General features: G+C 36.0%; 2 protein-coding genes across 4 annotated transcripts; one reads left to right on the forward strand and one right to left on the reverse strand.

Moving 5' to 3' along the window:
• Nucleotides 1–1,405: 1,405 nt before the first annotated feature.
• Nucleotides 1,406–3,486, reverse strand: LOC107190919 (zinc finger protein OZF-like). Of its 2 annotated transcripts, XM_015579813.1 has the most exons (3): nt 3,424–3,486; nt 3,202–3,345; nt 1,406–3,117 (listed from the first exon to the last, which is right to left on the reverse strand). In XM_015579813.1, exons 1-3 carry the CDS (start codon nt 3,484–3,486, stop codon nt 1,594–1,596), a joined length of 1,731 nt encoding a protein of 576 aa, XP_015435299.1. In that variant the 3' UTR covers nt 1,406–1,593. The 2 variants fall into 2 exon arrangements, with proteins under 2 accessions (XP_015435299.1, XP_015435298.1); XM_015579812.1 differs by lacking the exon at nt 3,424–3,486 and having other exon boundaries at nt 3,250–3,337.
• A 1,983-nt stretch (nt 3,487–5,469) lies between these two features.
• LOC107190917 (serine/threonine-protein kinase PAK mbt) lies at nt 5,470–8,450 on the forward strand. Of its 2 annotated transcripts, XM_015579811.1 has the most exons (7): nt 5,470–5,670; nt 6,027–6,399; nt 6,470–6,866; nt 6,949–7,368; nt 7,459–7,991; nt 8,070–8,223; nt 8,289–8,450. In XM_015579811.1, the coding sequence occupies exons 2-7, from the start codon at nt 6,035–6,037 to the stop codon at nt 8,448–8,450; spliced, it is 2,031 nt and encodes a 676-aa protein (XP_015435297.1). In that variant the 5' UTR covers nt 5,470–5,670; nt 6,027–6,034. The 2 variants fall into 2 exon arrangements, with proteins under 2 accessions (XP_015435297.1, XP_015435296.1); XM_015579810.1 differs by lacking the exon at nt 5,470–5,670 and having other exon boundaries at nt 5,989–6,399.
• Nucleotides 8,451–13,432: the final 4,982 nt, after the last annotated feature.

A 13,432-nucleotide genomic window follows, 5' to 3' on the forward strand; every position in this document is an offset into this window, starting at 1 on the left:
TGAATTTATCTGTTACAAATATACAAATGTAAGGCAAGATATAAAAACGAATAAAACAAGAACATGTAAAAAGTAACATTACTAAAATGCCATTAACGATACATTTAGAATAAATTGTCTTGTAGTTAAGTGAAAAAATATATACTTTTCCGTTTCATGTTTCATGACTGTCATATTTATCCCTTAACCTTAAACTGAAGCATCGGATATTTTTATTCTCATGAAATCATATAGATACACGTAATATGAATGGAATATATAACACTTCATTTGTGCTAATAATACTCAGAATTCATGCTTTATCGGAACGTCGGGTATTGACACTAAAATGGTAACAGGGCTACGTAGCCCTATGAACGTGGGACAAAAAAAAGCATTGGATGATAGGTCTATTCTATATCTAGTCGGTGATACTACATACTAGAAAATGTATTTCTCACTAGGTGGACTTGAGTGGACCTGGGTGGACCCATAGACATATATGTATAATAAATTGCGCGGGTCTTATGGTAGGCTGAAGTCGAGACCGAAGGACAGAAGTAGCGCGAGAGTAACACCCATGCTCGCACATCACAGACGGTGGGGCAAAAGCGATTGGAGGGCAATGAGGGGAAGGGATATTACGCATGCACGCATCTAATGCCTCCACTACACCGAAAAAGATTCCCTCCCACCAAGAGTCCCATTAGATAGAGAGGCAGGTGCCTTCGCCAATGATGGGTAAATCCCCATGAAACCAAGTTATTTGATGATGTGACCATTATGCTATTCTATAATCTTGGCACATGGTTTTTCCAAACTTTTAACACTGATTAGTCTTTTACGGTTTTTCAACTGCATAGACATATATAATAGACTACGCGGTCTTATGGTAGGGATGAGGTTGGCAGTGAGTGAGAGGATAATACATAGAGTAACAGACATCTCTTTCTAATGGGGCTGTTGGTGGGGGATTCTCCTACGGCTGAATGGAGGCATTATATGAGTGCAGCATTCCTTCTCATCATCGCCCTCCAGTCGCTTTCTCTCCTCCCTCTGCGATGTGCGAGTACGGGAGAAATAACTCCATCGTCTATATTTCTATGCTATCTATTATCTATGCTGTGTACACACTCAAGCACACCAAACCAATACTTGTACATACTTAAAAAGTAATCTCTCTAATTGTAGTGTCGTGTATAGGAAACCACCCAAGCAACTGGCTGTTGTTCTTCCTGACCAATAATAAGCTTGAATATCTGGTTGTACATAACGTCACATGTTTTGATCCATACTAATTACAAAGAAATAAAAAATTAATTCAAAACATCACAAAAGCTGTTAGTACAAAACATTAATTCGTAATCGTAATGTACGCAATTTTTTCTGAATCCTTCAAAATATTTAATAATAGAAAATCTTCCGATTAATTAAAAATTAATTTATTGTACTTAATGATATACAGGTAAGTATGCGACTGATCAGATCAGTGAGCATATAAAACAGATGCGTATAGATAGATACACATAATCATCCTTATGCAACTACAGACGTACACAGGTGTTTGATAAAAATAAACTAAAAGCTCAAATAAACTGGACTAGATCTTTCTAATTAGGACGTATGATTCGTCGATAAATGACTATGTAATGCGGCTTTGTGGGCAAATTTTTTTAAACAGATCAAACATTCGTGAGTTTTTTCATTAACGTGAATCGATAAATGCTTTTTCAGCATTGCTTTGTCCTTAAATATTTTCTGACACGCGCTACATTCGTACGGTCTTTCTCCTGTGTGAACTAATATGTGGCTATTCAATGTCGTTTTTTGGGTAAATGCTTTGTGACATACGTAACACTCATATGGCCTGTCCCCGGTGTGACTTAGCATGTGTTTTCGCAACGAGGATTTTTCTTTAAATGTTTTCTGACAAATATGACACATATGCCTCTTATCGCCGGTATGTATAAGCATATGAGAATTCAGTCTAGTCTTCTCTCGGAATGCCATATCGCATAACTCACAAGCATATGGTTTCTCGCCTGTATGTATCAAAGTATGCCGATTTAGATCCGATCTGCGAGTAAATATTTTATCACAAACTTTACAATCGTATTGACCACCGGTATGTAATAACATGTGGCTATTAAGATCCGATTTTCGTGCACAAGCTTTGTGACAAATGTGACACTCGTGCGGTTTTTCACCGGTGTGTACGAGCATATGAGAATTTAACTTTGCCTTCTCTCTGAAGGTCATTAGGCATTCTTTACATTCATACGGTCTCTCGCCGGTATGTACCATTGTATGGCGTATCAACTCTGACTTCCGTTTATACGTTTTCTCACAAATATTGCATGCATGGGGTTTCTCACCGCTATGCGCTAACATATGATTATTCAACGCGGTTTTCTGCGTGAATGATCTGTGACACATTGTACATTTAAACTGTTTATTTCCCCCATGTAGCATCATGTGCATATTTAGTTTTGCTTTCTCTCTAAACGTCGCAAAACATATGTCGCATTTATACGGCCTTTCTCCTGTATGAATAAGCACGTGCCGATTGAGACCATGTTTCCCTTTAAAATTCGCGTGACAAACATCGCACTCGAATATTCTGTCTCCTGCGCCGATCGAGTGGTCATTTTCAGAGTCTGGCCGTTTCATAAATGTATCCTGCAATGTATTATTATCGTATGGTTTTTCTAGTACATGCATTTGCATATGACTGCGCAAACACCATTTGTAAGCAAATCGTTTCTGACAAACATTGCACTCTAACGGGCTCATTCCAACATGGGTCAACATATGTGCGTGTAGACTGGAACTATCGTGGAAATTTTGCTGGCAAACCTCGCACTGGCTACCACTACAATGCATTCTTAAATGTGTAACCATTGAATCGTTATTTAAGAACCACTTTTTGCAAATGGAGCATTGTATTTTATAAAATTTGAGTTGTTGTCCATTTGGACAGAACCCAGAATGTTTCTCTGTGTCTTGTGGTTGAGTAAAGTTCGCATTCGCCAAGCATCTTTGTATAGCCCCTTCTTCTTTGTCACATAAATTCGTGTTAGCGATCTGAGCTGTCCAATTCGGATGACTGCTAGATTCGCCATCCAATTCGAGTTTTACCTAGAATCAATGCTTTCTGCTGGATCGATCGATTCTTGTTTAAAAAAAAAACAGAGATCGGCCATAGATAATTTTGAAAATTACCATTTCGTTAGAAAAATCAACCTCGTTATTTTCGATAGGTAAAAATACCTTCTCGAATGTACCAGAGCAGATGTCCTCCATGTAGTCGGGTTCAAATCTATCGCCAGGTTCTTCTTTAAGTACAACGCTTACAATGTTTTCGTCCTTAAAGTAAGGTTTAGGTTAGAGTCCTTGCAGAAGCATTGTATTGTATGGTGCTGCTGTTTCATAGAAAACGTTTACCATAACCTGACTGTCTATGTTTAATGCATCCATTGGTTCATCTTTCACTTTAAAATCTTCCATTTACTACACTTTGTTCTGAAAGTGAAATTGTTTTATTCGCTCGCTTGCATCTTGTTCGATCGAAGAACACGCTAAGTGTAAAATAAATAGAACGAATCATGTTGCACGAGACTGGATGCGGTCAATATTGTACAGTTGCGAGTAACCTTAAGTATGATGACGCGCGTTTTCGGAAGGTAGAAGAATATGAACGCGTGAACTCGTTTTATTGGCGAAATGTTTCGCGTGACAATCTATACTTGATCATTCTTCTGGTAAGACTAGTCGTCCACGAAATGATCTTCTTGTATCTATACTTACAACGAGGATTACACATCTCACTCGTGAAGCAAAACGCGCAGATTAAAATTGCTTTATTCTGTCCTTTGTGTTTTATAATAACGTAATTACTTTTATATTAGTGTTATAAAAATGTTTGATATCGTCTCGAAGAAATTAAATTTGTCTTCTTGTTCGATCGATTTACATCTATGTATATCACAAAACTATATATACTGTTCGTTTTACTGCACATGACAGGCATACGTTACATAAATACCATGCGTTCACACACGATTTTACGCACATAGGTGCATACATAAACTTGCTACTTGACCATACCTCTATGTAGTACGTTATACACGGAACTTTTGAGTTGAACGATCGCGCTCGATCTTGAGATTCGAAGTATCCATAGAATTCGTAAAATTGGTTCTGCATTTTTTGTTAGGCTAGAATTCAGCTTACGATACGCTAATAAGTAATTAGACGGCCGTTGCATTTATAAGCAATTAGGATGTATAGAAAATATTTTCTATTTACATATATATATATATATTGTTGAAAAAGATGAGTATTCCATCTTGATGTAGCTATGATCTATATTATTCTATATAATCTATCATAATTAATAAAAGCGACAAAAAGGTGAAATATTTTCTGGCAATACCCCAAATATTGACGAATACATATGAAAAAATGAAAATTTACGTATTCTTTCGTATTTTACACACTTTTAGTGAAAATAGGAGCTATTTTGATAATTATTGATTATCTATAGTTATCTTAATCATCAAATTATACATACATAACTCTAAAAACTACGCAGCCGATACACGCGAGGCGAGGACGCGCGCGCCTAACACACCACACGATCTCGATAAAACATCGCGAAACGAAACACTTGCAAGGATTCCTTTGTTTGGTAGCTTCTGTCCCGTAACCGTAACGAGTTTTTCATTGTCATGTGGAAAACTTCGATCAACTTGTTTGTTTCGAGGATAACCATAATAAATGCATTATATGTTACTGTAATTATATGTATACGCATTTCAAGAAGAACCTTTTTTGCAAATCTAACCCAGATAGAACATGACACCTCTAAGACGCCCATTCTACGACTATTTTAGGTCTGAGACGCCTTTAAGCTGTTTGCGAACTGGAGCACAACAATTATTATTTCATCTTGCAATATCGTGTGCTATGACAAAAATTTTGAAATCCATTCTTTTATCCTCAAAATAATTATATGTACACATATACATATACATATAATGTGTGTATCTGTTCTTTTCGCGCGACGATACTTAGTAGATGTCAATAATGTATTAATATACATAATCAATATAGTATAACGACGAAACAATTTTAAAATATCTGAAAATATTGTCTGAAATAAATTATGTCTCTTTCGAAACTTGAGAAACCTTTTGATTCTCATTCGGTGTCTTCTGCGTAAACATTTCATTCCATGCCAACATTCTCATTATCAAGTCATAAGAATAATCGTTCGAATAAAACTTTCTACAGTATGCCGCTGATTGTAAATCGGCGAATCTTTTTCTCGTCGAAGCGGAATCGATAATCGCTTTCTCTCGACACAGTTTTCCGTGCGTGATATTCATTGTAGTAATCTCATTGCAGGTGCTAGCTCACGCACATTTAAGTAAATTGTCATGAGCCAAATGCCAAGTAAGATTCGTAAGCTCTCCGCGCGGAGCGCCGGTGTGTAAACGGCCTATTGAAAGGCTAAATGTCGTATTTACCTATTTTATCTCTGAACTTTTCATATGTTTTGCCACTACCTCCAATTTACTGTATTCTGGAATCTGTGTGAAATTACAAGAAAAGATTAAGCTGAAGAAGACTTAACAAAGGTTGAAAGAAATCACTTTAAGGCGGTCGCATCACGTACTGGTACTACTGGTAGGCGTCCTGTCATTTTGCTTCCTTCTGTCTGTATTATTTTCTCAGAAGTTTCAACAGTAATGTGCGTTCTATCTATCTATCGGAGAAACATGCTAACAGTTAATAATCTTCGTATGCCATTGTCCAATAATTTCGAGAAAATCTGCTTAGAAAATTAAGAAATAGCGATGACCGATTGACACATTCGATCGAACTTCTTTTTCTTTAAAAGGAACAATTAAGGTGTTTCTTGTGCAAACAAAGAAACGTAATCTGTGCGCATTTAAAACAGCATTCTATTTGATTATTCTTTCAAATATATTCTGTTTCTGTCAGTATATGCTGCTGTACTATCTTGATGTTGCTTTTAACAGAAAGGGCAATGTTTGCAAAAAAGAAAAAGAAACCACAAATATCAACCCCAACAAATTTTGAACATCGTGTACACACTGGATTTGACAAGCGAGAAGGAAAGTTTATCGGACTTCCATTACAATGGGCTTCTATAGTAGGAAACAATCAAATTTTGAAATCTACAAACAGACCATTACCTCTAGTGGATCCCAGTGAAATAACACCCACGGAAATTCTTGATTTGAAGACTATTGTCAGAGGTCATAATGATCTTAAAGGAAGGATATGTTTTAGCGATAAAACTACAGAAAATGGATTACCCAAAACTGGTACTGTTGCTAGATCTAATTCTCTTCGTTCTTCAAGCCCACCAAGACTCAGGAGGGATTACAGGTAATTCTGTTCTACCATAGACTCAAATAAATTTTTATAATATATCATAAGTTTGCTTATATTTTCATAGGCATAATAGTAATCTACCACCTTCTGTGCCAGAAGGTCAAGAAGTATCATCCAGTACGAATCAAATACAGGGATACAGTAATTTTGCAAAGCAGCATAATTATGTTGAGAAGTTACGTCAAAATTCACCCAATGTTGCGACTGGATTAAATCCTAATGTACAAAATATGATTCCAAATCTTCAAAATCTCAATCCAAACATGCAGTCATCTCCAAACTTAACTCAGACAGGATCCAATGCTCCAAATCTATCTTTAAATTTTCAAAATTTAAGTCCTATTATGAACCCACAAAGTCCTGTGTCAAGTCCATGTACCCCTCAACTTGCAGATCCTGATTTTCACAAACTGAACTCTCAATTAACAATAACGTCTAGCCAATATAATGGAAATATTCAGGTAACCAATTTTCAGTTATAGTGCTTAATTAATAATATAATGGCTAACAAAGTATTCCAGAGATCTTGCTCTTTGTGAATAGGTTTTGTCAAATACTGAGTCATCCGCGAGGGACCAACAGGCAGCTCAAAATGTTGCTGTGCAAAAGATGCAACCCAAAATTTCACCAGTTGGATCCATTGCTTCGCAACGACCTTTAAGTCAATTAAGTTCGCATAACATCAACAAGTATTCGCAAGTGTATAGTATGCAAGAAAATTCATCAGTTTTACCATCTCAAATGAAGAAGCCTATTGAGATATCTCAGTCAATGCATAATTTATCCAAATCAAACGTACCATCCTCTGGAAGTAGTTCGACTCCAGATCAAAATCAAAATATGAAAAGTGCCTTATCTTCTGGGAACCTAGCAGTTGGTTCAAGTTCAAGTGCTTCCACTAAACAAACAACAGCGGAACAAAGGCTTACACACGAACAATTTCGAGCTGCTTTACAGATGGTGGTAAGTGAAGGAAACTTAGTATTGATAATGCATGTAAACTATTGTATACATGGTACTCTGAAACTACTTTTCCACATATTGACATCTTAGGTAAGTCGAGGAGATCCAAGAGAGAATTTAGAAAATTTCCTTAAAATTGGAGAAGGTAGTACTGGAACAGTGTGTATAGCAACCGAAAAGAATACAAATCGGCAAGTGGCAGTGAAGAAGATGGACTTGAGAAAGCAGCAGAGGCGAGAATTACTTTTCAATGAAGTGGTTATCATGAGAGATTATCATCATCCGAACATTGTTGAAATGTATGATAGTTTTTTGGTGGATGATGAATTGTGGGTTGTAATGGAGTATCTCGAGGGAGGAGCACTGACAGATATCGTTACGCATTCGCGAATGGATGAAAGCCAGATAGCTACAGTGTGTTCCCAGTGTTTGAAGCCACTTGCATACTTGCATTCACAAGGTGTCATTCATAGAGATATCAAATCGGACTCTATACTACTTACGGCTGACGGCAGGGTAAAGTTATCCGATTTTGGATTTTGTGCTCAAGTTTCCCAAGAATTGCCTAGGCGAAAGTCTCTTGTAGGAACACCGTACTGGATGAGTCCTGAAGTTATTTCAAGGTACGATACAATTTGTGATCGTTTTAAAATTGTCTCGATATCCATTCGTTAATTACGGGCGTACATCCGACGTTTCAGGTTACCATACGGACCCGAAGTAGATATTTGGTCATTAGGTATAATGATTATTGAAATGGTTGACGGAGAGCCACCTTTTTTCAACGAACCGCCTTTACAAGCCATGCGACGTATCAGAGATATGCCTCCACCAAAATTGAAAAACTCTCACAAAGTAAGCTGCGTATGCTTGGGAATTTTGGTCTTTAATGGAACAATTACATTTATTTGTACTTATAGGTCAGTCCACGTCTTCAAGGTTTTCTTGAAAGAATGCTTGTTCGTGATCCGGCGCAGAGAGCTACGGCTACTGAATTATTACAACATCCATTTCTTAGACAAGCTCAAAGCCCGAGTATTTTGATTCCATTGATGAGAGGTTCCAGACACACCAACTGTTGACAAGTCAATGTAAAAAGAAGAAGTGCGGTAACTGATTTATTAACACGGATATCGGTTACGAAAGTAATCATATCTACGGTCGTACTTAAGTCCGTTATTACACGTTAGATTATAGAGCAGTGCTGTTCCAGATTTACTCAGTAGGTAATAGAGTAAATCAAGATGCCAAACATGACATTATCAATTGCCACTTTCATCGAACGCAGGAATTTTAAAATCTGTCTTTTATTGTCGGTGGCCATTGTAATGATTAGCACGAAGGGAATTTCTAAAATACGTGAGAAGACCCACGCGTGAACAGCACTGTTGTAGAATATGCAAATGTCCAAAAATATTTCAGTGGCCTTTGTTAGACAATGTTACATTCCAAGTGTGGCCTTACTGTAGAAGCGTTATATTGTTAATTTACGAATGTTTATATTGCCTGTGATAGGCACTGTCGTCGTAAAAAGTATTTTTTATATCGAGTTATTTAAAAAAACAGAAAAGTATTGTACACCCAAGTGCCTTCGTAATGAGCACCGTTTTACCGTTTAAACATAATATTATTTAACTCGATAGCGGTTTCACTGTTCCTTGCCTATCAAATTAGCTGCAGGATAATAATTCGAATAGAAACCCGTTTTAATTAACTTTATAATATATCTTTGTAAACGCTGCTATTACGTGTGTACTGACGGTAACAATTGAATAGTCATATTTAATTCGAAAGCGTGAAACGCAAATTTCAGCACCAAAACATAGATAAAAGGGCAGTAATTGCGTTAACCATCCATCTGTAGTACTTGAGAATTAGTACGTATATTTAATTTATTCAATTCCATAAATGAAAACTGCTGCACGCATAGGAGAGCTCATTCAATTTCCAGAGACTGATGCATTTGCGACAATCATGCTACGATGTATTGAGATTATTGGAAGAATCTTAAATTCAACGTGTTTATTAATTTTACATTTGAACTGTTACTGCTGAACGAAGAGTATGTTTTATTTGAAAATGTGTAAGATATAGAGTGCTCTCAAGATGATAGAATTTGCAAACATTCTTCTCGTCGTAATCGTTTATCTGCATTCCGATGTAAGTGCCCTACGTTAAACTAATGACAAATTTCCAGGGCCATGTCATGCTGCACAGAAATGTCTTGAAATGTATTGTAATTCTTTTGAATGACGTTTATTCCAAATTAGGTAAAAAAATCCAAAACATACAACAGATAAAAGCCATCGATCGTGTACAAAATTACGGTTATGTAAGGTACACTTTGCAATAGAATATAAAAAAAGTGTAGATATTACCGAATACTGTGTTGCATGTATGTAAATGTTGTGCTAGTAGGAACAACAGAACAAGACGATGCGATTCGCGCAAGTATATGTGTCATTCGTAATAGATAGGTACTGTGGAAACGTTTGTGTCGCAATATCGCAATTCAATGGGGCACATTTCACGGAATGTGCTTGTCGAAATTCTAATGTTCGTCGTGTGTATAGTGTATACCACTTCTTTCTATGGCCATCCCTTCCTCCCATTCTCGCTACGCGACGCGTCCCATTTGGTAAAAAATTAAATGAATGATTAACATTTCTGAGACATGAATTGATTCACCAAGAATTTCAAACGTATGGACGTATGTACATGATAATTAATAATCAATCGCTTATAACGCCTTTACTAATAGATTTCAGGCAATATCATAATTTTCCGTTGAAATCATCTGAGATTGAATAACTTCAGAAGTTTAATCTTTAAGTGACGACCATAAATAATGGAAATTCTTCTCAATTCCAGAGCGACTTGTATTTTTATCTATGAGCTTTTCGGTCATGCCCTAAAAGTAAGTCCACATTTGGTAATTTCCTTGATGAAAATTGAAACACTTCGCGTCGAATCTCTGATTTTCGAAAAAGGCTTGACAGGCATCTGTGGTACATCGCGGAGCGAGAGTGCCTTAACAATTAACGCGTTTTTTGTTTCCACAAAGTGAAGAATCTCCTTAAATTCATCGGAAAAATGTGAAAGTACATATGTATATGTATAATTATAGGGAAATAGAAGAAATATTTACTTCAAAAGATTCATTTTTAATATGTAAATTTAGTATTCCCTTAATAATCTCTAAACATTCTATCTGAAGACATTTGAAAGTAGTTTCAAGCGATCAGTAGAACGTGGTCATTTATACATTTATATGTAGCATCCATTAACCTGCAAAAAAAAAATAGTAAAATAAACATACGTGTTAGTATGTTAATGTATAATTATAATAATTATACATTAATATCTAAAACTGAATTTGCATAAACATCCACAGCGAACTGATTCGACAAAAACTCAACATTCTATGTTTAGTAAAGAATAAATGACAAGAACATGTACATTTTTAGATCGCATTAGTGAGTAAAGGACGAATATGTTGTGCAACACCGTTTTTATATGTTGAACGTTCAACATGGTTGTTCAATAGATCGCTGTTCAAGCGACCCTAAAATTGGGAGAGTTTATAAATTAGAGATTTTTGAGGAATTACTGTAACTCATTTGTAAAAATACAAATTGGACACGTATTAAACGATTTAAATGATGCAAAAAAAAACACAGAACACGGAAATTTTCACGTCCAAATAATCCAAATTAAACGATACTATAGCATTACAAGCTACAAACAATTCTAATTAAAATTCAAAATATTTGGTTTACTTCACTTCTCCGTTGAATATTTAAACTGGTAATAGTGTACAATTCGGTCGGTATCTTCGATTTTCTTCAAACTTCAATATGTTGAAAGGGGCTCTTTAAGAAAGCAAAATATCATTTTAAAAAATGTCGCAAACAATTTTGAAAATTATATATATATATATATATATATTTATTAAACTAGCTATATTTATAAACAATTACACCTCTTTTTTTTTACTGTTTACAGTTTATGTTCTTTCACTTATGTAATTTGCATTTATAGTGACGTTTAGGTTAGGTTTCGGATACAAATATAACTTAAAATTAAGGGTATTTATAATTGTTCGCGAATTTTTTAAAATGATATTTTGGCTTTTTAGACAGCAACTTTCAACAGGTTAAAGTTTGAAGAAAATTGGAGATACCGATCGAATTGTACGCTATTATCTTTAATCTTGCTAACAAACAACCAATTATTTGTAAATGTTTTCATTACTTAGCATTAAGATCATAGATGTTTTACTATATATTTCGTATCATTATTATAATTATTGAAAATGAGCCTTAACATGTTTATAATTTCATGACATTCTATAATAGGAACGCTAACGACATACTAATTTCATAGTATAATTCATGTATATCGGTGAGTTAGCGAATTCGAAAATAATTTGGTTGATAAACCACATAATAAAATAGTCAATATGTATTAATAACACGTTATGATAAAGCATACAGAATACTTCTACCTTTTATAAAGTGACGTAAGAACCGTTGCTACTGATGAATGCTTAACACTTGAAAAGAAAAAGAAACATAAAACCAGTATCGATCCGTATACTCGGGATCAACTCGGTTCGTCCTCAACTTGCAATCACGAGAGAAGCTAGTGTGTTATGTATGTATGTACATATTCAGTTTGCAGCAGCATAGAATCCGTGTTGAAATATGCTACAATACCATTAGCTGATTGGTAAAATGCGACGAGCCTGGACGAGCCTCCGTTTGATCGCAGCGACCTTTTGATTATGCTCAACCATTGGCGCCACTGACGCTCTCGATGAATTTAACAGAGGTTTTCTTACTAATCGCATTGCATAGAGAAAAACATTCTTCGACTGACCTCGAAAAAAAAGTTCGACTATCTTATTACGTGACGATTGCAACGAAGAAACATCCGATGAAATATTAAAGTACAATACATTCTTAAAGAGACTGCCATTTCGAATGCGTGGTTTCAAAGGCAATAAAAAATACCCAGCCAGGTTTGTGTCCCTGGAGAGCATAGGTACGTGTGCATTTGTGTGCATGCAGCTGCGTGTTGGCTGGTCATGCCAGCGTCTGTTCGTCTGCGCGTACATATGTATTTGCTCCGAAATACGTGTACACGTGCCATCATAAATTCTTGTAACCGTGTAACATAACGAATTCCTACGTTATATCCTAAAGAGAAATCGCGCTTACTGGCAGATAGTAGACGCTATGTGAGGAAGTAATTCCGTGGAACGATGTGCTGTAATGTTCTGAATTATATGAGTAACGTTCAAAAGGGTACAGCTTTTCGCGTAGAGAAAAAATGACGAGGCAGAGTAACGAACACAAATTCAGGACATAACTTCTCCGATTGCTATTCGCGTACAGCCAATGAAAAACGAGCTACGCGGAGGCTCGGCTCGAATCGACCTCGACTCGTGGCACGTTCGCCTTTCCAGAGAAACGTGACGAACACATTTGCGTGCGTTGCGTCATTCGGTATCGGCACCTAACTGTTATTTTTGTTTCTACATACACGCGCGCGCGCAGCTCCAACACTATTCATCGAAACGTTTAGTATATTTCCACATCCACGCTACATAATACAGATAGTTACTAACGTAGATGACCAAAAAATACAATTGAACGATACTTAATGTTGTCCAACTCTGGCTACTTTTATAGTTTTTCAACTTCCACTATTTGCCGATGAAAAAAACACATAAATAGGTTGCCACGGTGTAGTAGCGACACGGTACTTACACACGAGAATGTTGAACGATACTTAGTGCACAGTTAATCATCCTTCTTCAACATACATATGTAATTGTGACAATATCGCGTATGATTGAAATGTCTTGCAAATTTGATTGTAATCGATTGATTGATTTAGAATTGGTCCAAAGTCCACATACTAAAGAATCAAAACACGTTAACACTGAGGAAAGCCGTTAATATTTTGTTACTATCAAGGCTTCTTTAGATGGACAATTTTTAAGGCTCGTTTTTGAAAGCTTATGTAGCAAAGTTCAAAGAGAGAAAAAAGGTGGAGT

This window comes from Dufourea novaeangliae, unplaced genomic scaffold (assembly GCF_001272555.1).
Source record: "Dufourea novaeangliae isolate 0120121106 unplaced genomic scaffold, ASM127255v1 scaffold208, whole genome shotgun sequence".
In the NCBI taxonomy this organism is placed as follows: Eukaryota; Metazoa; Arthropoda; class Insecta; order Hymenoptera; family Halictidae; genus Dufourea; species Dufourea novaeangliae.